Source organism: Callospermophilus lateralis, chromosome 5 (genome assembly GCF_048772815.1).
Source record: "Callospermophilus lateralis isolate mCalLat2 chromosome 5, mCalLat2.hap1, whole genome shotgun sequence".
Taxonomy (NCBI): Eukaryota; Metazoa; Chordata; class Mammalia; order Rodentia; family Sciuridae; genus Callospermophilus; species Callospermophilus lateralis.
This window is the reverse complement of record NC_135309.1, coordinates 146,106,388-146,132,515: the sequence shown is the minus strand read 5'-3', so window position 1 is coordinate 146,132,515 and position 26,128 is coordinate 146,106,388. Positions and strand designations below refer to the sequence as shown.

The 26,128-nt window shown below is 35.0% G+C and overlaps 1 protein-coding gene across 1 annotated transcript in view; it reads left to right on the top strand.

The window, feature by feature from the left end:
* Ranbp3l (RAN binding protein 3 like) overlaps window positions 1-23,640 on the top strand; it is a 53,841-nt gene extending 30,201 nt beyond the window's left edge. The window contains exons 2-15 of the mRNA XM_076856196.2: window positions 3,251-3,309; window positions 4,395-4,434; window positions 4,881-4,958; window positions 5,772-5,846; window positions 7,479-7,550; window positions 7,906-8,048; window positions 9,126-9,229; window positions 10,829-10,910; window positions 13,592-13,694; window positions 13,989-14,119; window positions 15,602-15,722; window positions 17,933-18,075; window positions 21,256-21,448; window positions 23,353-23,640. Of these exons, the coding sequence (XP_076712311.2) occupies window positions 3,251-3,309; window positions 4,395-4,434; window positions 4,881-4,958; window positions 5,772-5,846; window positions 7,479-7,550; window positions 7,906-8,048; window positions 9,126-9,229; window positions 10,829-10,910; window positions 13,592-13,694; window positions 13,989-14,119; window positions 15,602-15,722; window positions 17,933-18,075; window positions 21,256-21,448; window positions 23,353-23,396 (1,388 nt within the window). The 3' untranslated portion in view covers window positions 23,397-23,640. The remainder of the gene's footprint in view (window positions 1-3,250; window positions 3,310-4,394; window positions 4,435-4,880; window positions 4,959-5,771; window positions 5,847-7,478; window positions 7,551-7,905; window positions 8,049-9,125; window positions 9,230-10,828; window positions 10,911-13,591; window positions 13,695-13,988; window positions 14,120-15,601; window positions 15,723-17,932; window positions 18,076-21,255; window positions 21,449-23,352) is intronic.
* Window positions 23,641-26,128: the final 2,488 nt, after the last annotated feature.

Here is a 26,128-nt window from a genome sequence, read left to right as displayed (position 1 = left end):
AGATGCAAGATTTTAAACAAAGAAATAAAGCACCACTACACCAGCTCCCCTCTGGAACGTGGAGCGGCCTTATAATCAGATTGCTTATTTCCTTTCCCTCAGCCCCATCCCCTCTTATCCATTTTCCACACAGTAAGCAGAATGATCGAAGAAGAAGACCAACATCAACAACAGAGCAACTTCTGTCTTACCGGCTTCCCATCCTTCTTAAAAACAAAAAACAAACAAGAAAACCTCCACGGCAGAACTTCAAGTCCTGACAAAGCTCCCACCTCATCTCCAGCCCCATGTTGTAGCATTTGTCCTCTCTCCTCTGTGGGTATCAGCCACACAGGTTCCTGTCATTACTGGGGTTTGCCAAGTTCTATCCATCCTTAGAGACGTTCTTCTTGCTTCTCCCTCTGCTTGGACGGCCCCTCTGCTGGCCTCTTTCCGGCTAGCTGTACTTACTCTCCCTACAACGCTTGCCTTTAGAGCACCTCTCCTGGGAACCCGATCATGAATCCCCAAACAGACAGCTATGCTGTTGGTCACTCACTGGGAACCTGGTACCTCTCTTTTATAGGCTTTATCCCAGTGGAATTTAAAGTGCCGTGCCATGGCTTAGTTCTGTTTCCACTGCTTGAGATGTGTGAGGCAGGGGCAGCATCTCTATTCTACTGCTTCATTCAAAATACCTTGAAAATGTTTGTACATATTCACTCCTCAATGCCTATTTACTAAATAAATGGCTCTAATGACCTTATTAGAAAGAAAAAAAGGCCAAATAAAACATGATTTTAAGAGCCATGTTTGTATTTTTAAATTCTGCTACTGGTACAGGTAAGAAGTCTGCTATGTTCCCAATGACTTAATAAATGCTTACTTTGAACACTGTCCTTGGAGCCATGTGAATTACTCTGGAGAAGGGGAGAGAATCAAAGCGGAAGAGGAAGAGTGGAGATCATCTGTTTTGTAATCAGTGTGCTGGGCAGTGTCAAGGAGAGAAGGTGGCTGCAGTGAAATTAATACACTGTCAATCAGATCATGTATCAGTGCAGGCACATTTAGCAGTTTAGAAAGACCCTGTTTCAAATTAAAAAATATAAAGAAACAGGGATGTAGCTTAGTAGTAAAGCACCCCTGGGTTCAATAACCGAGACTAGGGAAAACAAAAACAAAAAACAAAAAAATATGCTCAATAAATATTTTTTGGTGGCCTTCTTATATTACCATATATCATCCAAACTACGAGCTGCTATTGAAGATTACTTTTGCATATTTTTAGCCATGTGTTTAATGAAGGGAAAGTCAGCATGTTATTTTTCTAGACTGAGGCCAAGTCATGCTATTTAAAGGATGACTGTCCCAAACCCAATTCATAAGAGCCCAACTTTTTTATTCTAATTTATATTGCACATTCACACACACACACACACACACACACACACACACACAAATAAAACACACAATAACTTTTCAAAGTCACTAAGAACCTCTTGTTTAAATCAAATGTATTTGCTGGATAAGGAGCTTGTTATGAGAAAGAACGATGGATTAAATTGTAGTTTCCTATGAGAATGCCCAGATGTTATTGAGCATTTTTTGCTGGGGTTCTGAGGTCTGATAGTATGGGAAGCATTTGCATTAGGAACCTGCTGGGCATGATGGCACACACCTGTAATCCCATTGACTTGGATGGCTGAGGAGGAAGATTGTAATTTCGTAGCCAGTCTTAACATTTTAGCTGAGACTTTCAGCAATTTGGCAAGACCCTATTCCAAATTTAAAAAGCAAAAATAAATGGGGATGTGGTAAAGCACCTGGTACCACAAGGGGAGAAAAAACCTGAGCACTTTATTTATGTCATTGGAAAAAATGTACCCAAGTTCACGTGGCCCCAGGAGATTCACAAAGGGTGGTCTGTCAGAGTTTATGATGCTCTCTTATAGGATAAGATTTAGGGAGTAGGAGCTCTTTTTGCATTTAAAGATATAATTGGTCTAGTAGCTTCTTGAAATTTCTCAGAGCCTGCTTTATATATGTCAAGGCAATATATAGGTAATGGCTATCATACTGAGAAAAGTTCTGAGGTCATCTTTGGACTCATTAAGAATGTGATGTCATCAGTTAGCAACGTCAGGTGTGTGTTTTACAATGGAGGTTGGTGGTAAGCCAAATATTTAATATTCTTTCTTTAAGACTTTTTTAAAAATTCAATGTAATTATATCTAGAAACTTAATCTTCACATAAACTCTTGGGGCAGATACTCCTAGAACCCTCCCAAGTTGCCAGGAACAGACTCAATTTCCCCAAAGTATATAGCCAATTAACAATCTAACTTACATTCAGAAATGTGACTAACTCCAGAGCCTGAGCTTTAACCCCAGATAATGTTTCCTAAGAATTCCAGAGTGCTGATATTTAAAGCTGTTATCATGCATTTATACCCTAGAATGAAAGAATTTCTATTGTCTTACCTAAAGGATGGGAAAATACAAAAGATTAATAAGACTGGCAGGGTTGAAGACAAACTTTATGTACTTTATAACACAGTGGAAGACCAATCCTTAATTTAAATACTGAAAGTATAGTTTACTATATGACGACTCTAGTAAAAGAAATAAGAATTATTTTTGGATCGTTTTAAGAATGGAATGCAGAATAGCTATATCATTTACACCTGAAGATCCAACTCTAGTAGACTTAGCCAGACCCTGTCTCAAATTTAAAAGAAAAAGCAGAAGAACTCTTCTCAGAAGAGATTTTTCACCTGTTGAAACGTTTTATTCTTTGTCCTAATGAAGTTCTAAACACAGGCAATTCTATGCTGTTTTCCTTAAACATTTAAATCATGTTCTTTAATGGTTTTATGTCTTTACTTATGGAAACATACAGCCTTCATTTTCCCTAAGTATTATTTCTGTAATTAACTATTAAATTATTTATAAATATGAAGTGTACAGTAAAATAGTTTGAATTTGCCCAAAGGCAAGGAAAATACAAAATTTTAAAAATTCTCCAAATCTTTTTTTAATCTTTTATTGATTTTATTTTATTTTTAATAAATACACAATATCGATGGAATGCATTACAATTCTTATTACACATATAGAGCACAATTTTTCGTATCTCTGTATATAAAGTATGTTCACACCAATCCATGCCTTTATACATGTACTTTGTTTTTTTTCCTCCAAATCTTTTTTAAGTGGCGAATAAAATGTCATTGCATGCTTTGATTTCTTGCCCATTCCTTTTCTTTGACAGAAAAATCTGTCATTGCTGAACCAATGTTTGTCTTTGAAAAGGGAGAAAGAACTTTCAAGGTAAGATCAGACACTTTTGTTTTTACTTTGTTTTCTTCTATTTTACTTTGACAAAGAAAATTGTATTTCTAGAATCTAGCAATTAACTTACGACATTGTTGCTGCACAGGTTTATCCTATGTTCCCCAGTAGCAGAATAGTGCTTCCAGAATATTCATATAACTGGGATTTATAGGATTTATAGGTATTAGTTTAGCTGAAACAGGGCACCTTGTCTGGAAGCTGTGGATAAGATGTTGCTTTTGCTAAAATAATGTTTATCTGGAGTGATTTGAAAAGTGGAGGAACTGAAAGAGATTCGGAGGACTAAGGCTCGACATGGGTCCTCACTGACCTGGTCTAAAACTGGGTATAAAATAAATTCTGAACTGCGATATTTGTTTAAAAGGGTCCTTATGGACTCCATCTGCTTTTTTTTTTTTTTTTTTTTTAAAGAGAGAGTGAGAGAGAGGGAGAGAGAGAGAGAATTTGAATATTTATTTTTTAGTATTTGGTGGACACAACATCTCCGTTGGTATGTGGTGCTGAGGATCGAACCCGGGCCAGGCGAGCGCGCTACCGCTAGAGCCACATCCCCAACCTCCATCTGCTTTTTGAGCATTACACTGAAATCATTCCAATTCAAAGACAAACAAAAGATTAGCAGCAATCTCACTTTAGCTTGTTTTTATTGTCTTGGTATTCATTCTTACTATGCAAGGCATTTGCTGCACTACCCACAAGACAAAATAAAGAAAAGTTCAACCTCTAATCCTTTATGAAAAAAGCGGATTCCTATCCAGTATCAACCATTTCAGAGTCTTGAGAGTGGGTGCCTCAAAAATATGCATTTTAAACACATTCCCACAAGGGATTCTGTAGACATTGAGATCTGAAACCACTGTACTAGGCTTGTGGGTTTTTTCCTGATTACAAGCCTGGTGAATAAAGGTGAGTTGCTTTGTCTGGTGTGTGTGTGTGTGTGGTAGGTGGTGGGGTGGTGGATTCAATAACCCTGGATCCTGAGCATTCTTATAAAATGGCAAGAAATCTGATGCTAAAACAGCAAATACTCGGCTCTCACTGGCAGCTTTATGTCCTTTCAGAGACCTGCGGAAGACACCCCCTTTGAAGCAGCAGAACCTGGTAATGATTCATATTCTGTATTTCAAAATTAATAAGGAAAATAAGCAAGCACAAGCCTTTTGGCATGTGGCAGACTGCATAAAACAATATACTTTCTTGTTTTTAAACATACTTGTAGATTGGTCTTTGTTTTGTAAGATTCATGCAGGTCCCTGAGAACATTGATGTGAGCAACTAAAAGCCCATGATCTTCATTGCCTCAACTTGGCCTACCAAAAACCTTTTCAGTGGAGACTCAGAATGTGCACACAACTTCCTCTGGAAACCACTCATTTTAGTTGTTTTCTACTGCTTCTGGGTCTATAACCACCAATCTATCAATCCAATATTTAAAACTGGGCATTAGGAGTAAACATATTAATCAAACTCTGTTTAACTTCCCATATCAGAGTTTGAGGATAATTTATTCTTGCAAGCAGTTACCCTTCCCATTGAATTTCTTGCAGAATGTAATCGTTTTTCAAGAAAGCGTGTGCGGTCTTCATCTTTTACTCTGTGTACTGCAGATTCTCCGTCCCAGGGAGGTAGGTATAAAATTTACTATCAACTATTCATGGCTATGTTTATTCTGAATGTGAAATTAACAAGAAATTTTCCAAAAGGGTAATGTTAAAAGTCTACCCATTGGGCAATGTTTATAATGTATTGTTAATGTGAAAACAACAAGTTATAACATGGATTGTGTAGTGGCTCACAATCCATGTGTTAAGAATTCTTTCTGCTTTGTGGGTAAAAATGCCAAAAGGTCATAACTACATAGTGTTAGCAGTGGTTATCTTAGGTAACGGAATTGCAAGTCATTTGGTCCCCCATCTTCACCCTGGCTTTGTGTTTTGCTGTGTTTCCAAATTTCTGTAGTGAGCATGTATTAGTTTTGCAATTAGGGATAATGGCCCTTATGAAAGTAACCACTTATTTAAATAAAAGGATGTCTATCCTTTAAAAAGAACTTTATCACACTTATTCTAAGTAAATCATTGACTTAGTCTGTCTGTCTTCTACATCAAAGCACTTCTCTGATCCCCTCCTAATTGGTCTTATTGCTTTGGGCCTTGTTATGCAGTTGGTCTGTCTCCTCACTTTGAGTTCCCTGAGGTCATCTTCATGCTTGATAGTGTCTTACATATGGTCAGCACTCAATAAATATTTATTGAAGGGAAAGGAAATTAGTTTATAATCCCCACCAGAGGCTTTCTTTTTTTATTGATAAAATATGAAGATTTTCTGAATTGGTAATCTAAAATGTTTCCCAAACAGCAAAAATCCAAATCAAAAAACAAAACAAGGAAAAACGCCCCTCTTTTCCTTATTGACTCAAGTTTGCAATCTGCTTTTAGTGTCAACCTTGTCTCAGAAGCGCCTGAGATCTTCGTCCTTCACTGACCTCCCAACCTTCCCCCCTTCTGGCCCAGGTAATAAAGAGCTTCTAGAACCTCAAGCCTGACACTCTGGTTTTTCAAGATCATTCTTATTAATGATGAGGTTTCTTTCTCAACTATCATAAAACGCTAACAAAATCAAATAGAGGCCTTCACAAGGTATGCAGAGAAGTATACTTTATGAATCCTAACTCCACAAATCCAGCCAGTGTATGTGTTTATTTGTGGTAGAAAGTTTGAACTTGATGTTTTTTAGAACTTTATGTTTGTGGTAGTATCATTTTATATAAGGCAGATCTATAAAATAAAAGCAACTTCCTTTATTTATTATCCTCCATCTACATAGTTTATATGAAATTCAAAATATTCAATTATGCTTTAGGTTCATATTCTAATATTTAATTTGTGATTCCATTACAGATTTTTCAGTAATTAAAACATTACTTCTCTTTCCTTGAAATTTGTAATAGTTTACTAAGTAAAAATATTTTTAAATGATTGGTACTTTCTTCACATAAAAATGATGCTGTCCATTCTTGTGTGATTTTATTTCTACTGAACAAGTTTTTCAAGTTTGCCACTAAGAAATAATAAAAAAAAAAAATCACCTTTTTATAAACTAATCCCTCGGTTCCTTGGAACTACAGAATGTTCAAAGGAGTGAATCTGTATTCTTCTTTAATAATTCCAAACAGGACTGAGCAATAGTCTTTCTCACACAGAAGAGACACAAGCTTAACAGACCTCTTCTAAGCCCAGCTGACAAGCTACAGACTTTAAAGAGAAATAGGGGGCCTGATTTCAGAGGCAAAGTGTTCTATCTTAGTGTATTTGTGAATAAAGTAGAGAGCTAGCTTTAAGTTATCCCTTAAGTACATAGCTACTACATTTTAAAAAATCAGACACACATGCAAACAAAGAACATCTAAGGCAGCACAGATATCAGGAATCAACATTCCATTTTATGTTGTGCAGAATATTGATGATATTGGAAATGAGAAAAATAGTGCAATTTTATATGACCTCTTCACTGTTGATCACAAAAAAGTCATTAAACTTTGAATTAGAGAAGCAATTCTATCTCAACATTTATGTTATAATTCCTTGAAGAAGCAATCTTTTGTCATCTCTATTAATTAAATGCCCTACAGTTGCTGTTTTTGCAATTTGCAATTAGGAGATTTCCTCCCTTGGACATGTACAGAAATTCTAAGTTTGCAGCCACTGCCAGCCTTACTCTACCAACACACTTAGAGAAAAATAAGGATAATGGTCATCTTGGTCTCTCACTTTATCTTCATCAGTCTCAGGGGAGAGTTTGCTAACAGTTTATAACTTCTGTACAAGCTGTATATTCATGCACACAGTGTTTATTACTGATTCAGATTTTATAATCTGCAGAAATTTCCACAGTAGTCAAATTTATGATTATAAATAAGACTGCCTTTTCTGTCAGTTATCTAATTTTCATTTGTATCTCTTGGGGTAATCAAAACTTATCCTGTAGTAAGAGGCACTGCCAGTTAGTGCCAATAGCGACACCTACTGGTCAATTCAGACCAGGCTTTTAAACCCCCAATTTTATATGACCTCTTCTGACACTGATTTTAAAATTTTCTTAATTTTAATCTTAATTAATTTATTTATTTTAATCTTTTCTTACAGTGAAGAAAAACAATGTTTTTATGACATCAAGTCTTGTACAAATGAATGCTGACGTGAACAGTGGGGAACAAGGTATGTAGCTTCAATTTCAAAAACCTCAACAATTTTACATTTTACCATCTTTATTTTCATTTGCATACATATGTTATGTTTTTTGAGATGTATGGAGGTAAGGCAGAGAGACAACATATGAAGGATAAAAATATTTGGTAATCCAGGTCCCATGGTCAAAATGAATGCTTTTTGGGCAAAAGCTAGGTGTGGAGTGAGTAGTAGGCAGTTCACTGGCTATTTTGACTTTCATTAGTTATTATTAGTCCCTTATTTAATCATGATGTTAGAAAACAGCATTATGTTAGATTAAAATATGGGAAAAAAGGAGAATTTCACTAAAAATATGTTGACCCTTTACCTCTATTCTTTTAAGGTCCTGTAAAGCATTCTGAACATGTTCTAAGACCTGCTACTTTACAGCCACCTCATCAAGCTCAAAGCTGTGAAAAAATAGGACAAACATTGGGACAAAATGCCTTGGAATCCGGCAAAATTAAAGAAAAGATGAAACATAAGGTGAGAACTCCCTTCTCTGGCAGGATTGGCTTTAACGTCCCATCCTTCTCCATGGTTGTTTTGAGACCCCCACATCCAGAACGGGGGCTGCCTGAGTTTTGTTTTGTTGTTGAAGTAGCTGCAAAATTTGAAAAATACCAGGATAGACCGTAAAAAAGTGCTTGGTAACCTTGTTAAACTTATCCTCTTAGGTTGGAGAGTTATTCCCTGAAACAAGTCTTGTGGTTGCTCTAGCTGGTAAAACAATACTGGGCGTGGGAACCCATAGGTCTTCTTCCAGAGCATTGAGCCCATATGAGAATCCTAGAAGTAGTGAGGTAGGAAGGGGCCAGAGTTGGTCATCAGAGAAGGAAGGGGGAATTTATTGCATCCCCAACTGTTCAACAGGTAGTATGGCTTTGTCAGTTTAGGTCACATCAGGGGTTCACTCCAGACCCATCTTCATGGATAGCAAGAGCAGGGAACTTCCTATACAGTGTAATTGGTGCGAATGGGGTGGGGGTGGGGTGGGGATGGTGCTGGGAGACATAAAAATTCTCTCCTCTTTTCAAACTAAAAGTTTCTGAGCCACTTACTCTAAGCTTCTCTAGGAAGATTCCCCTTTTGCTCAGGTCATACAGATATGGGTTCGGAGATATTCCACTCCCATAGTTTTAGCTGTTTCTTCCAGCAGAAACAGACACTTAGGAGGAAGGACACACAAAGTAAGAAGTTGGACTATTAGAATTATTCCATCAGCCATCTGAGAAACTATTGAGGGTTGACAAGTTATTTAAATTCTTTACCTCAGTTTACTCATCTGAACACAGATTCACTTGCTGTGAGGAGTAAATGAGATTTTATATATATATATATATATTTATATACACACATACATACACACTATATATGGCATATATACATATATACATATATGTGTTTATATATGTGTGTGTGTGTATATATATATATATATATCTCAGGGAATAGGTAGACATAGTAAGCTAGTAAGCTTCCAACATATTTGACATAGCTATCACTTTGTTAAATAGTAAGGCAATTCTAATAAACTTGATGATGGAGATTTTTTTCTTTCAGATTTCTGAGGGGAATCCCCATTTATCAAGTGAAAATTTACCAAGTGCCAGAATTTCAGTTCCGCTTTCTACCAACCAGCAATTTTCAGGTTCAACATCAGTAGGGTAAGTTAATTTTATTTGAGTATCCCTTATCTGAAATGTTTGGAACTAGATAAAGATTGCTTCAGATTTTCGATATTTTAAAATTCTGGAATATTTGAAATATCTTGGAGAGGAGATCCACGTCTAAACATAAAATTTATGTTTCATATGCACCTTGAACACACAGCTGGGAGGCAATTTTATATAATATTCTAAGTAATTTTATTCATTTTAATATAATATTCTAAGTAATTTTTTTCACTGTGGTTCACCAGAATTTTCTACTTGTGATGTTACATTGATGCTCAAAAAGTTTCAGATCTTGGAGGATTTTGGATTTCAGGATATGCCTAAATTGTAATGACAAAACAGAAGTGTTTTATTCTTCCTTTCTTTTATCCTTATAACCATTTATGAGAAAAAAATTTTCTCACAGTGTATGGAAAATTACCAAGATTTCCATTTGAAAGGAAATTTTATAAGAACACAAGTTTTAAATGTTTTAAAAATGTCTCTGATATCTAAATATCATCTTAGTACTGGATTGTCTTAATTATCTCTTTGAGTTGGGTGAGAATGTTTCAAAAGGTATAACTAAAATTTTAGTTAAGTAAGCATTAATTATCTGGTTATTAGATTAGTCTTCCTCTTTCTCTGGCATTCCTTTTCCCTCTTTTTAACTATTTTTGGCATTATCTATTATTTATTGGCATAAGCTGTGTAGACAAAAAGGGAAGTGGTATAAACCTACAAAATGGAAAGCTATTGTTTCTTAACAGTACTGGTGACAAAGGGTCAGAGAGAACATTAAAATCAGCTGTGACACATTGACTCACTTGCTCCATCCAGGTGTCCTAGCAATTGTCTGCTGTGTAGGTTGGGGATGCAATAGAGAACCCTGAACACATCTCCCTACAAAGAGAGGGCTGCATGTCTTCAAGTTTCTCATCTGCAAAATACTTTCTTATTTTTGGCACTAAGGATTAAACTCGGGGCACTTAGCCACTGAGCCACATGCCCAGACCTTTATTATTTTTTTATTTTGAGACAAGTTGCTGAGGCTGGCTTTGAACTTGTGATCCTCCTGCCTCAGCCTCCTAAATCCCCAGGATTACAGGGGTATATCACCTTGCCCAGCTTCTGCAAAATACTTTTAACTTTAAGAAAAAAAAAATCTGGGAGGTTAAAAAATTAAAACAATGCATGCTCAAGTGTAATGGACAGGATAGATCAGCTTTGCTTTTGCCCTGATGATCTCTGCTAAAAACATCATTGGCCATTGGGGAAGAGAAGAATGCAGATTAGAGATTGGAGAGACAGGGCAGGGGAAGCAAAAAGGTCCCGCCTGGCTGATCTCTCAGCTAGTGCAGGGAGAACACGAGATTGTTTGTATGGGTGGGCACCAATGCTGTAACAGCTGGTGTATATTTTAAAAACCACATATAAAAGTACATACCTCAATGTTTCTGTAATTTCTCATTAACTTCAGATAAAAAAGTTAGTGGGAAATATTAATGCTTTATTTAAATTTATTAAACCATTGGATTATTTTGCTGGCTAAGGTATTAAATGCTCTTATTCATATATTTAAAAGAGAAAACACTTATTTATTTTTCTTAGATGTCAACCAAATGGAAAATGTTCTTTTAAAAGCTGCAGTTTAGAGTTTGTCTTTGGAGAAAACATGGTGGAGAGAGTTTTGGTAAGAATTTGGTATATATTTCTATTACCATAGAGAGAGATGTCACTTCAAATTTCTGAAGACAAATTAATTAAAAGTAATATTAAATTGGAGCATACTTTTTATCTCCCGGGTTCAAAGGCACATTTTCTTATTTTGACTGAAAAGATTCTCTTGGGAAGCATGTCCTAGTTAGAATGCTAGACAGGAACCCACAGAGTAAGGGAACTGCATAATTATAACATTATTACTGATGTGAGATATTAAACAGTTCTTTGACTTGTATTAAACCAAATGTGCCCAAGGAAATCTCAGAATTATCTGTAATAGCTAGATAAGCTTAACTGGTAATGATATAGTTTTTAATAGCATTTTTATAACAAGATGCATTTAAAAATCACTTTACAGTATATTCTTATTAGTTAATCACAACTCTACTCTTCAAGCGTTTACATCAAAAAGCATTATTACAACATTTTTGATAGGTTTATGAGGAATATCAGTCTTTCCTTGCCTAGGGGAATATGTTACAAAGTGAAAATCCCTGACTATTAATACTTTCATCCTTATTTAATACTGAACATCCCCCTGCATACAGCAGCTGCTGCTTGGCTCTCCACAGAGCTCATTTCTCAGACAGCATAATCTGCAGTAGGGAATTGTACATGAAGTGGAGACTGTGGAGCAACTGTGCCTGTGGTTTCATCTGGCCCTTCACACCTTCATGCCTTTTCCCGCTTTCATCCAGACCAGGAGCAAGTTTGCAATAGACCTAGGGAAGTGAGCTTGTCTTAGGGTCACTGGTTTCATCAAAAATCCTAAGGAAGTTGCAGAGACTTTAAAATTTGTGTAAAGGCTCAGATTACTAAAAGGGCAAACTCACAATGCCAGTCTATTCCAAGATTTTTAGAACTTTCATAGATCTTTCATTTTTAAGACCTTGATTATTCTAGGCCTGTCTCAGTTTACTCCTCAAGTCTAATAGTTGTATCGTAGCTTTTTAGTTGAAAAACACCCTTCTGTTACTCCCAAGAAGGTCAACTCTACCAGCCCTAGAGCTGCTGACCCACATCTTTGGATCTGAATCAGAATTTACCAAGCTCCAGGGTGAAGTTCCATGAGATATATTTAGGCACATTTGTTCCGTATTATTTATTTCTAAGTTTGACACTAGATTAGTTACAGCTTCTGTGAGCTGTCAGACACAATTAAGATGTCTTCTAATCTTCACAGGATCAGCTTAAACATTCAATTCAATTTACCAGTCATGGATTGAGTTCCTAGGTATATGAAGCGTTAATCTCAAGTTTGGCTACATATTAGAACCATCTGGTGAGCTTTTAAAGGATTTCTTATACCTGGGCCTCACCCCAGACCAGTTAGGTCAGCATCTCTGTGGGTGAGGCAAGGTGTCAAGTGATTCTAATGTACAACTAGGGTTGAAAAGTGTCCAAGTGGTTATGTAAAGCCAAAAGAGTCATGTATCCCAGAGGGACTTAGGATCTGGTAAGAGGAGACAGACAGGTATCTATACAAACAACCGTTGGAACCACAGAGGTTTTTTTTTTTTTTTTTTTTTGAGAAAACACTTGTGCACATTCTTATAGGAATTTGAAATTTGTCTTATAAAAGGACCTGAGCTTCATATCTCTTTCATTTAGTAGTATCCTAAGGATAAGGGGACCTACAGAGATAATGTATCTTGTCTGTTTCCTCTAATTAGTTTCAAAAGCCTGTGGTTTTGTGATTTGGGGGCCAGGATGCACTCCTGGCTTGTTGGCTGACCACATGATTTTTAAAGAAAATCATTAAATTTTCATACTCAGAGTTTCCATTTTCTTAAAATGAAAAGAGTTATGCCAGTCTCTACCAATTTTAAGGAACTATCTTGATGTCCAATTAAATCATGTGAAAGAATCTTGAGTTCATAAAAGAAAAGACATGAATGTGAGCTCTTAAGTACCATCGTTCCAACTTTTCCTGTTCTACAGGGGGCTTTACATGGTTATAGTAGCATGGTGTTTTTTTTGTTTTTTTTTTTCATGCAGGCTTTGATTAAATCATATATACAGAGCCCCAGATATGCAAATTTGACTGTGCCAAATATTGTGATTGTTTCTATAAAGTTGTTTTTTAAGACATCTAGTGGAGTCTCTGAACAACTTTTTTATTTTTTTTTTTTAATTAAGTGCCTAATAAGAGTAAATTTCTGGGGCTGGGGCTGTAGCTCAGTGGAAGAGCGCTCGCCTCACATGTGTGAAGTACTGGGTTCGATCCTCACATAAAAATAAATGAAGATATGTGTCCAACTGCAACTAAAGAAATATTAAAAAAAAAAAAGAGTGAATTTCTGGGAATGCTGAAATACCTTGAAATATAGAGGATAGTTGCATTTCCTGGGAGTTGCTATCTTTTTTGGCTCCACTAGAACTTTCCCCATTGTTCCTGAGGCTAGATCCAGTCTGAAGGAGGCTGGTGGTGACTGGATTATGTTTTTTTGAGGATCAGAACTAAGGCCTGAAACAATAGCGTAGAGCTCCCGGTTCCTCCAACAGGAATACTAGAACCAAAACACAGCAGCTGGGATTGTGTGGGAAATAGAACAACAAAAACATCTTTTGTAAGAAGATACTTGCTAATATACTTGTAAATTGCAAATATGTAGGGATAACATTAAATAATGCATCTTTTTAACTACCTAGGGAACTCAAAAACGAACCCAGCCTCAACTTGAAAATGATTCAAATGCCAACCAAAACACATTCAAATCCATTCTGAAATTCCCTATCAACTCTCCAAATTCAAGTAAGAATTCAACATATAATTACTTTGTCTGCTGTTTTCTATGTCACTTATTTAATAGCTATATATTTAAAAAACAATAATCCAATATTTAATTTTTTTGGTAAAGATTAAAACACATAAGCTTTAGAAAATGTTTGACTTAATGCTATGGGGGAGTCAATAAGGAGAAACTCAAGCAGTTTGATTTTTTATTTTTAATATAAGGAGATATGTGCATTAATAGGACCAACAAATAACCTTCACTACAGAGGAAATGGGACCTTTATGTGGTTTTCCCCTCATGTTTTCCCTTAGGAACAGACTCTATTAACAATGCATCCCTAATTGAATCTGCTGCTGCTTTCTCTTCCCAACCATCTCGAAAATACTTGCTGGAGAAAATCGACATAATAACAGGGGAGGAAGCAGAATATAATGTGTTAAAGGTCTGTATATCATGTATTGCTCTTTCTGGTGGCACTTATATATATGGAATAAAGTTACTCTCAGCAGGGCAATTTAAAAAATGCTGAAAGAAATATAGTTTTAATTAAGACTACATTGTTCAAATATAAATGTCAGAAGCTTCCAAAGCTCAAGCCAATATATTGTTATCTTCCCACATCTGTATTATAATTTTCAGAAAAAAATGGGTTGTTACCCAAATGGGTAGATCCTTAGAAAGAAGACAGCCAGGGATCCAGTCTCAAAATAACATCAGACTTTCCCTCCATACTTTTCATGCCTGTTTTTATGATCAGCACTATTATCACACGATTGATTAATTCTACTTACTTACACTGAAAGGTTTTTTTTTAAAAAAAAAACGTTTATTTTTTAGTTGTAGGTGGACACAATACCTTTGTTTTATTTTTATGTGGTGCTGAGGATTGAACCCAGTGTCTCACGTATACTAGGCGAGTGCTATACCCCTGAGCCACAACCCCAGCCCCTATACTGAAGGTTTTTAAATGGTCATAAGAAGACAATTTCAGTTTAAGGTAAAAACTTTTTTTTTTTTTTCCTTTTAGGAAGGTTAGACTGTGTACAAGAGTTTTATAGATGTATGAAAGTGTCATATTTGAGTGTTGAGTGGTATTCAGGGTACCACAATTTCATCATTTTTTAAGGAGGCAGCAATTTCCCTTTGCCTTTCCCCTTCTGCTTTTCTCTCAAGGTCTCTCCTTTCCTCCATGACCTACAGATACTTTCATTCTAATAAGTGTGTCTCAAAGCATAATCCTCGGATTAGACTAACTCCATTCTTATTGAAGTAATTGCTAGGGGTGAGGCCCTGACATGCTATATTTTGAATAGGGTTGTCTAGCTGATTTTTATACATAGGAGTATTTAAGACCCACTGATAATCACTAAATTATAGTAAGCATTTTATGGTATCACATCATATTTCTCCAAGTTCTCATGCTGACTTTGAAATTTTTTAAGCATGCTAGTAGCTCCATGAATCCTTTCAAATGTCATTCTGTAACTCAAATAATATTAAGATTAATGTAAAAATTAGTAAATATAGAAACATGTGAAGTGAAAAGCAGCAAGTATGGATAGTAGTCTACAATTTATAGAGAAGAAAGAGAAGAACAGATATATGAATTGGCACATATATATGTACAGATATTTCTGGAAGGATAAACAAAATGTCATAGTGGTTACCAGTTACAGGGGTGGAAATTGTCAGATGGGGAACAAGGGTTGGGGTTCTTTTTTACTTTGTAAGGGGTTTTGTTATGGAGTTATATTTAAAAATTACATGTTTTTAAAAGTCAGATAAATTTCAAAAGGTGGTGTATAAGTAATCAACAAAGGTTATTATGGTAAAAGATCAAATAGATATAAAAGTGTTATAAGCATAGGAAATAACTTACTTTGAAAAAAATTATATATTTGATTTTTTAAAAATTGTCATTTAGATCAACTGCAAGCTTTTTATATTCAACAAAACAACTCAATCCTGGATTGAAAGGGGCAGAGGAACTTTGAGACTGAATGACACAGCAAGCAGTGACTGTGGAACATTACAGTCAAGACTAAGTAAGGAATCACTTTGTAAAGCCAGCCATGATTTCTCAGGGTAAAATTTCTGACATAAGTACACATGACTTCCTAGAGATGTGTTATAAAACACACCAATCAATCAGACTTCCTGTCAGACTGCCTGGGTTCCAGCTCTGGCTCCACCACCGACTAGCTGGTGACCTTGGGCAAGTTACTTAACCTCTTTGCCCTAGCTGAGTCAATTTAAAATGGGGATAACTATATTTCATGACTTTTTGAGATATTGTGAAAATACAGCAAGACACTCCATATAAAGCACCTATGTCAGAGCCTGGACACACCTAAATAGTAATATTATTATTAGAAGGAATATGATGCAAATAAGTTTGTGAAGTGAAAAGTTTTCAAAAAAAAAAAAATACCTGTTGCATAATCTGTTCTTGGAATCCCAAACATGGCATGGGAGTTGGGCTGGAGGGTCAGTTTCTAAGGAAACAGGTGTGTGGTTATTGACTCCTGCAAACAGAGCAATGATCAGAAGCTAACATCAAACTGAAAGATCCAAGAGATTTGGTGTGTTAGTCAGCTTTTCATTGTTCTGACAAAACACCTGAGATAAACAACTCAAAGGAAGAAAGAGTTTTTTTTGGCTCATGGTTTTAGTCCATGGTCAACCAACTTCATTGCTTTGGGCCTGAGGTGAGACAGTATCATCATGGCAGAAAGGCATGATGGAGGAAGAGAGAGTGGAAGGGGTCAGATATAAGAAATACCCATGCCCTCAGTGATTTACTTCCTCCAACTAGGTCTCACCTTCAAGGGTTTCTATCATCTACCAGTAATGACATTAAATTATTACTCCATCAATAGATTAATCCACCGACAAGGCCAGAGCACTTGTGATCCAGTCACTTCCCAAGAGCCCCACCTCTGAACACTGTTGCACTGGGGACCAAGCCCTCAACCTATGAGCCTTTGGGGGACATTCCGGAGCCAACTCATAATATTTGGCATCCAAAAGACACACTGAGCTTTGTTTGAAGGCCAAAACTAAAAGTGAGCACAGGAAGAGAGGCATAGTGAGTAGGTTTGCCAGTCAGTTTTGAGAGGCCAAAGCTTTGCAGGAGAATACAGATAGGAGATAGGTTCAGGGACATGTATATTTGTTGAGTTTCAAATATTGGGTTCAAGAAATGGATAAGGAATAGAATTCAGATTAAAAGAATAGGAACAGTGTTTTCAGTGACTGGCAAGTGGATTTCTCTTTTTCTTTTTTGGTGGGGGGCGTACAGGGATTGAACTCAGGGACACTCGACCACTGAGGCACACCCCCAATCCTATTTTGTATTTGATTTAGAGAAAGGGTCTCAATGAGTTGCTTAGTACCTCGCTTTTGCTGAGGCTGGCTTTGAATTTGTGATCCTCCTGCCTCAGCCTCCTGAGCCACTGGGGTTACAGGTATGTGCCATTGTGCCTGTCATGGCAAGCAGGTTTCTAAGTAACTCAACCAAATAATATTCCCAAGGCAGTATTAGTTGTTCTCTACTCTGGTTTAATTCAATTGCCCACCAAAAAACAAAACAAAACAAAACAAAACAAAACAAAGAAAGAAACAAAACCCCCCAAACAATTTTTCTTTTTATTGTGCAGGTAATATATGTTCACTGTACAAAACAAAAAATGTGGATCCACGAAAAGAAAAAGAAATCACTTAAAGGCCTATCTTCCTGAGAAAACCTCTGAACAGTCCATTCTTGTGGACCTTGTTCTTTGGATACATATACATATACACAGTTTGTGAAATTTGTGATTCATGCTACTTTGGAACCTGACATTTTTTCAGTGGTCTCCATGATTATCTTTCCATATCACTATATATTTCTGCAGTATTCTTAATGGATTCATAATATGCTCTTGAAATGCTGTACTGTAATTTTTCCAATTCCACTTTTTGTATGCTTAAAGTTTTTGTTTCAGTTTTCTCCATTATAAACAATTATTGGACAAATATTCTTTAAAATTTTAACTATTTTAAAATATAGTTATAGCATTTAAGCTAAAAAAAAGCTCTTCAACATAATAAAGCTCAAAAATGGTTTGAAAACCAAGTTATAATCTAGTCAAATTATAACTTATTAGTGAAAATACAGTCTGACAAAAAACTACAATATTTAAAAAATGGTGAGTTTCCTGGAAGGCCAAGGAATCAAGAACTGTAATCTGATATATTCAACTTCCTATTATAGTTATGCGCAATCAAGGCAGTCTGAGGCTGATCCTCAACAGCAAACTCTGGGCTCAGATGAAAGTTCAAAGAGCCAATCGGAAAAATTTGCGAATAACGGCTACTAATTTAGAAGACAATAGCATCAAAGTATTTTTAATTCAGGTAAGTGACTAATTTCAGTGATGGAAGATTATCCTACTAATACATTAGTAGATCTCTGCAATTCCTCTTTTGCTTTTCACTGGTATAACAATCTGTACTATTGGCAAAGAAATCAGCCATTTGATAGTTATTTATAGTTTAATATAATTTTATGTGGAGCTCAGAAATTAACATTGAAGTCTATAGTAATCATTTAGTACCTGTCAAAGACATTTGTATTGGGGCTGGGGTTGTGGCTCAGTGGTAGAGCGCTTGCCTAGCATGCAAGAGGCACCGGGTTTGAACCTCAGCACCACATAAATGTAAAATAAAGATATTGTGTCCACCTAAAACTAAAAAATAAATATTTTTTTAAAAAAGACATTTGTATCATATGTGCCATCTAATCTACCTTTTCTTCCACTATTGAAATTGTGCCAAGTATTTTAATAAGTTACCAAAGTGACTATATTGTCAGCAATGGCTCCCAGGAAGAGGTTGGCAGAATCTGAAGCCTGATGTTAATACTGGAAGCTGAGATAACAAAGGCTTTGGGATCACTGGAAAGGAGCCAGTAAGAAATGGAAAAATACAGGGTTAGCAAGTTATAATAACCAATCCAACAGCAAATTCCAATTCTGAACATGAGTCAATCTCCAAGGTAACAGGATCGGAGCACAGTTTAGCTGTTCCTGGCAGGAAGAATGCTTGACCTCAAATACAAGATCCAGACACAAGAAAGTTGCCAAGAAGAAAGCCCCTCTCCTCTTGGGAAAAAAAGCTGGGTTTCCCTGGTGGGCTGAGACCCAGAATACTGGAGAATACTGAATACTCAAAGGATTTAGGCAGATGGTAACAACACAAGAAAATGGGCTTTCATAGAATAATAGAGCAAAAAGTTTGTGCCCAGTGATTAAAAACAAAGCCAAAAAACCCCAAAGGTTTTGAATTTAACTATAAATAAGAGTATTGTCAGGTGCAAGTAATGTTGTGTATTAAAATGTTAGAATGAGATGATGTTGGAACCCTGTTTGCCATTCAGGAAGATACTACTTTATACTCTGCCAGGCCAGATTCCCTTGTTTTGATTGAGAAAAGCAGTGTGCCCCAAACTGAGACTGATAAGACTCTGCTGCTCAATACCTAACCCACGCTGACTTTTTAAATTGTAGGATGTTTATTAGAGATAAGCAAACCACATGTAATAAAAATCACTCAAAATTCCAACCTCAGAGATGATGATGATTATTTTTAATTTATTTTTTGTTTTCAGAGATGGTGATTATTAGTAACACTTTGGTTTATATTTACATTGGTTGAGTATACCTGATTTGAAAATTTGAAATCCAAATGTTCCTGATACCCCAAACATTGAGCCACATAGATTGCCATATATAGAAAATTCCATACCTGATCTCATGAGATGGGTTCCAGTCAAAACAGACACATTAAAAATATTGTAATAAAACTGCCTCCTACTATGTGTGAAGGTGTAGGTGAAACATAAATTTCATGTTTAGACTTGGATTCCATTCCAAAGATATCTTTTATTATGTATACGCAAGTATTCCAAAATTTGAAAAAAATCCAACTATGTGTATATACATATGTGCCATACTGTATATTGTAAGACTTCCAGGCAAGTTATGTAGACTTCTTTACCCTTACTTACTCATGTGCAAAATAAAGGAAATGATTAAGGACTTTATAAAACCACTTGAAAAAAATTAATAGCTAAAATGATTATGAAAAGCACATTTGTGATTTTTCACTCATCAATGTAAATGAGCGTTTTTATACTATTAAATAGTTGTATGTTGTCCAAAAATTATTTAGTATATGTAATAGTTTGATTCTATTATGTATCATAAATGATTCCATTAATCCCAGTGACTTGAATGATAAAAACCTGGAATTCAAGTTTCAGCATTCTGCTGAGTAGCTGTAACTCAGACAAGTCCTTTTACCTTTCTGAGCCACAGATTCCTCATTTGTAAGGAGAAAAAGGAAATAAGTAGATACTGAATATCTGTAATACCTGCTTTTGCTAATATAATGGAATAAACAATGAACCTTCTGATATTATTGTAAAAATTAAATAAAAAAGAATAGTAGTTAATATTGTACAATGTTATTGTTGCATTATTTTAATATTGATTAAAAAATTAAAAGAAGCATAGAAAAGTACTGGAAAGCAAGAACTGCTGATGTGTTTACTGTAAATATCATAGATTGTTTTCATGAACTTTGCTTTTTCGTCAAGCTATGTGGTGTGGAGAAATGTCTAAGCAAAGTGATGGAAAGAAACATGAAAGTCTTTTTTTCCCCCCCTTAAAACAGTGGAAGAAGAATGACCTTAGCAGACTTCAATTCAAACAGAAATCTTAAATGACAGTATTTTACTTTCTCAATTTACTTTTCTATTTTGGGGGGGCAGTGCTGGGAATTGAACCTGGGGCCTTATGCATGCTAAGCAAGAGCTCTACAACTGAGCCATATGCCAGGCCCCTACTTTCTCATTTTAAAATGTATAAATTGGTAGATGAATGGATAAAAAAATGTGGCATATATACACAATGACATATTAGTCAGAAATAAAATCACGGCATTTGCAGGTAAATGGATGGAGTTAGAGAATATAATGTTAAGTGAAGTTAGCCAATCCCAAAAAATCAAATGCCAAATGTTTTCTTGGATATAAGGAGGCTGATTCATAGTGGGATAGAGAGAGGGAGCATGGGAGGAATAGACAAACTCTAGATAGGGCAGAAGGGTTGGAGAGGGAGTGGGCATGGGGTAATTAATGATGGTGGAATGTGATGATCATTATTATCCAAAGTACAGGTATGAAGACATGAATTGGTGTGAATATACTATGTATACAACCAGAGATATGAAAAATTGTGCTCTATATGTGTAACAAGAATTATAATGCATTCTGCTGTCATATATAAATTAAAAAATTACATAAAAAAGAAAAAATGTACAAATTGGAACCTATTATAAAATTATTTACTTTAGGATGCAATTTGGTTCAAAACTAATTGGCTTTTTATTCCTTAATTTGTAGAATTGTTTGCATTTATTTATATTCTCTATTTATGCCATACAATTTCCTCCGTATTAGTAGGGAAAATTAAAAATCTATCAAATGTAGCTAACATTAGTATGTGATTTGTATTATTAATGTTCCTAATGCAGGCTAGTGTCAAAGATACAGGATTTCTGTATGCAGCCATACATCATCGTCTTGTTGCACTTCGAAGCTTTGATAAGCTTCAGAAAGATGTCAATCAATCTGAAAGTCAGTCAGAAACAGTCCTTCAACAGTTAAGCTGTGAAAGCTGTGATGAGGATGAGGATGATTTCACCCAAGTTACTAAAAGTGGATCAGGTAAATAACTTACATTTTGATTAAAAAAAGAGGTTTAAAAGAAAGAGTTTGAAAAGGAAATATTAAGTACAAACCCTAGATAGTAAATAGACTTAAAAAAGAAAAACAAACTGATCTGTTAAAGTGGGTTTTTGTTAGAGCCCTGGCTATTTGGATTCTAGGAATGGGTTGGAAAATTCCTGTCCTCTGTATGTTGTCTTCATTAGGATTTTACCAAGTCAGCCTCTCTGTGACTCATGCGTGTCACTTGCTTACACATTATACCAAAACTATATTTTCATTGGGTATGGTGGCCCATGCCTGTAATCCCAGTGGTTCAGGAGGTTGAAGCAGTAGTATTTCAAGTTCAAGGCCAGCCTCAGCAACTTAGCAAGGTCGTAACCAACTTATAGAGACCTTGTTTCAAAATAAAAAATAAAAAAGGGCTGAGAATGTAGCTCAGTTGTAAAGCACCTCTGGGTTCAATCCCCAGTACCAGAAAACAAAAACAAAAGAAAAAGGAGAAGGAGAAGAAGGAGGAGGAGGAGGAGAAGGAGGAGGGGGTGGGAGGAGGAGGAGGCAACAGCAACCACAATATTTTCAATTTTTAAGTATTTATGTTGCTACCTGGAAACTAACCACTTATTCATATTTCTCTTCATTTGTTCTCATTCTCTTATCAACTATCATAGGGGAAATTATAAATACACATAACGGGGCCATGAGGTAAATCTGGCCTCAAACCCTGAAAATCCTGTTTATTTTCCTTTTGAAAATTGGCTACTTGTAAAGATAACTAGGTTGCACATGATCAATCTTCAAGTCTTCCTTTGCCTAGGACAAAAAACCCCTTCTATTTCTTCTATTGTGCCAGGATCCACCAATAAACTAAGGTCAAAGTGCAGGCAGCAGTAAATAGATGTTTAGGTTTTGTTTCAGTGCTTGTCCTGAGGTGTGTATTTAAAAGCAAAATTCATCAATTTTGGAAGACACATTGCCAAAGAACAGTAAGCTTGACTTTGTTATATGCATGTATAACGCATAACATTTCATTCCAATAAGTTATCCAAGAATTTTCAGTCATAGTTTCACTTAACCCTGAATTCTCTTTTATGGGGGAATGAGTAATATAATTATAAAGATATTGCAGTAATAAGCATTTTAAAACTTTTAATAATTTTTGAATCTTAAAGTTGTCTAATAATACATAACAACATTTTCTCAAAGAATGCATGTAGAACTGGATAAAAAAAAAAACTTTCTTTGCCTAACTTTAAACATAAATACAAAGAAAAATACATAAAACATGCAATCAGGATCATAGTCTTTTTGACTCAATGAGCCAGAGAACTAAATGATATGAATTTTTTGCTACTTTTAACAAATCTATAAAACAAATGTTTAATATTGTCTGAAATATATGAATGAATAAATGGGATGGTCTTTTATTAAAAAAATGTCAATTTGAAATAGGTATTCGTGGCAAAATTCTCTGTCAAACAATGAGACCTATTTTGATATTTATATTCTATCTCAGGAAAGGGTGGCTTGTAACTAACTTAATGCAAAACAGTGGAAATAATGTGAAGCAAATGTCAATCAGATGAACTTCCCTTCTTTTGCCATTATTTCCCCCTTTTCACTATCTTTTCCAGAAGGCACTGCAAACAAATGCTAAAATGTTATGAAAGTTATAGAAAACCTAATTTTTTGGACTTTGTTGCCCATGAATTAAGGAATGTTTTAATGATCTGAAAATATCATATTTGAGATTATTAGCAACATTTCTAAATGTTACTCATAAAACAAATCTGTATTTTTAAAATTTCCTTATCAGTGAGCATATTCATGTTTAGTTGCATTCAATAATAAATCTGGTCTAAATATAACATTGTATAATAAAATATTTCAAATTTATATCACAGATCCTTCTAGGTGGACCAACAGACAGTCGGTTGCCTGTTCATGAGTACTACCTACCATAAATATGACAACATCTATAAAACAATTGGTCATCCTCCTGAAAATACCAAACCATCTTAAATAAGAAGATCCTATTCATTCCTTGAAGAGTTTTTACAGAAAAGTTTAAGAAATATAATTTACTGCAATTACAAATTGTCTCTTATGTTTTACATTTTATATTTTGATTATTGTGGAGAAAATGACAGAACTTAAGAAATAAATGGACTTCAGAAGTTCAAAATTTATTGTCTTTGAGAAAGTTAATTTAGAATAGGATTGGATAGCTACTTTGGACTATTCATCACATTGATGGATATCATACTTAAAGTTGTAAATTGTTAGATTCGATAAATAACTAAAATATTTATTTTTTCAGACATACATTGTCTGGCCATAAAACAAATATTTTACTAAATTTCCAGTCTCATTTCTTTAAAAAATATTATAATTGCAAAACATTTCATTAAATCATGTTTATCTTTTGGGAAACGTATATTTTCACTTGGCATTTGGATTCCCTAACAGTATGAGCTTCTACATTCAAGCATGAATTCCTTTGCAGAAAGTTTCTGTTCTCCAACTTGTAACCATTGCATCTTGTATATGCTTGTCTCATGGTCAGCACATGATAGTTGTTGAATGAATGAACAAACTATAATAAGTTATCTATATATCAAAAAAGCAAGTATACAAAAAGCCAAAAAATTTTAACTTGTTCTTTGCTTTATTTACGTAATTAAATTGTCATTAATATTCCAGTCGGTGTGACGTATTAAGACATTTTTAAAATGAATGTACCACATGTAGTCAAATGAGTCTTTCTCCTAAATTCCATTATTATGGTAGACTACAGAAATTCAAACAATTGTGCAACAGAATCTTGGTGCTTTTCTTTGGGATTTGTTTCAGAGATAGTTTATGCACCATACAAGAAAATTAGTACTTAAGCCATATTTCATTTTCAGTACAGTTTGATTACCCTAGGGCTTTAAAATTACTTTTGATGAGGATCCCTAAACAATTCCACTATTAGAGGACAAAGATTCACAATTACAAAATGATTTCTGAAAATGTTTTGAATGATGACAATATAATTGGAATAAGGTTATAACTTCACAAAGTTCTACATTGAAGACCAATGTTCATTTAGAAATATTCATGTGAGAAGGAAAGTTGCATTACTTTATTACCTTTTATAGTAATAAAAGCAATCTCTCTCTGTATATATAATCTATCTAATCAATATTAAATTTAACCTTAGCCAGTGCCTGAAAGATTAGCATATAAAAGTGGAATTAACTACTTTAAAGACTATGATTTGGTTAATATGTTAATTATTTAAAGTTTTGTGCTTTACCAAGGACTAAGTAACTATAACAGTATTGCTACTCAGAGAGGTCAGTTCATTCTTCCATTCTTAGTGCATAAAATCCTTTACTTAAAAACAGTGGCTCAGAAAATGAAAGTTAATATGGAAAGGAAGAAAGGAAAGGTAGAGAGAAGAAAATAAATCTTTGAAGAGAAGGATATAAATAATTGAAAACAGGTATTTAGACTTTCTCTAGACCTCTACCCTGCCTCCCCTCCCCACTCCAGAAGAGTGATTCTGATGTAGCATACACTCAGTGGAGTCTCACTAGAAACAAAACATAAACAGTTAGACATTTGAAGAAGGTATTGAAGTATTGGTCCTCTTTTCTTATAAGATCTTAGCTATGTGGGGATATTGTGATTACAGTATAACTGTTAAAGTGAAGTACAGAACAGAAATCTTCATCTTCCTGATGTGATCATTTTTGTCCCTATGCTAATGTGGATATGAAGCAATATTTTATAAATACCCCAAACATTTCAATATAAGTTTAATTAATTCTATCATTTTCTTTGGATTTCTCTGCATATATCAAAGGAAAAAAAAAGACCATCTAATTTGTGCTCTATGTAGAAATACCAGTGCAAGAGAACCAAACTAGGATTAGAATATCAGGAAGGCATAGAGAAGATGTGAAGGTGTCTGGACAATGAATATAGAGGAACAGCAGGAATGATGTTTAGCTCATGATCTTCTCAACCCATTTCAATGACAGAAATAAAAAATTTATAGCTTTTCCTTGTCTTATGTTTCATCTAGCCATCTTCTTTTGGCTTTCTATGTTCTTTGACCCTCTTTAATGCGAAGAGATCAATTGTACAATGGTATTCACTTTCATAAGTTACTTAGCTATGTGACTTCAAAGCCTACATTTTGGATTTTCACAGAGGTTGTTTATATTAAAATTTACTTAACTAGAATAAAATATATTAGTTATCTATGTATAAATCTTATATTAAGATAATTGAAATCTTATCTTTTAATAGGATTTTACCCCAATCTTGAAGCTTAATATGGGCTGTTAAAATGTTTTTTCTTGAAACAATTTTTATTTTACATTTGTTACTATGGAAGCAAGAGTACTTAGTCCCCAGGGGAAAACATCCTATAAAAGTCTCAAAGAATGTAAATGTCATAAAAGAGAGGTATATATCTTCATCCTTTCTCCATATTTTTATTGTGCATTATAATTATACATAGTAGTGGGATCTGTTGTTACATATTTGTACATGCACATGATATCACAATATAATTTGGTTCAATACATTCCCCAGTATTTCCCCCTCTCTCTCCTCCTCCCTTTCCCTGGACCCTTTCCTCTACTAGTCTTCCTTGATTATGAAAATTGAAGGCTGTCTTTTGTA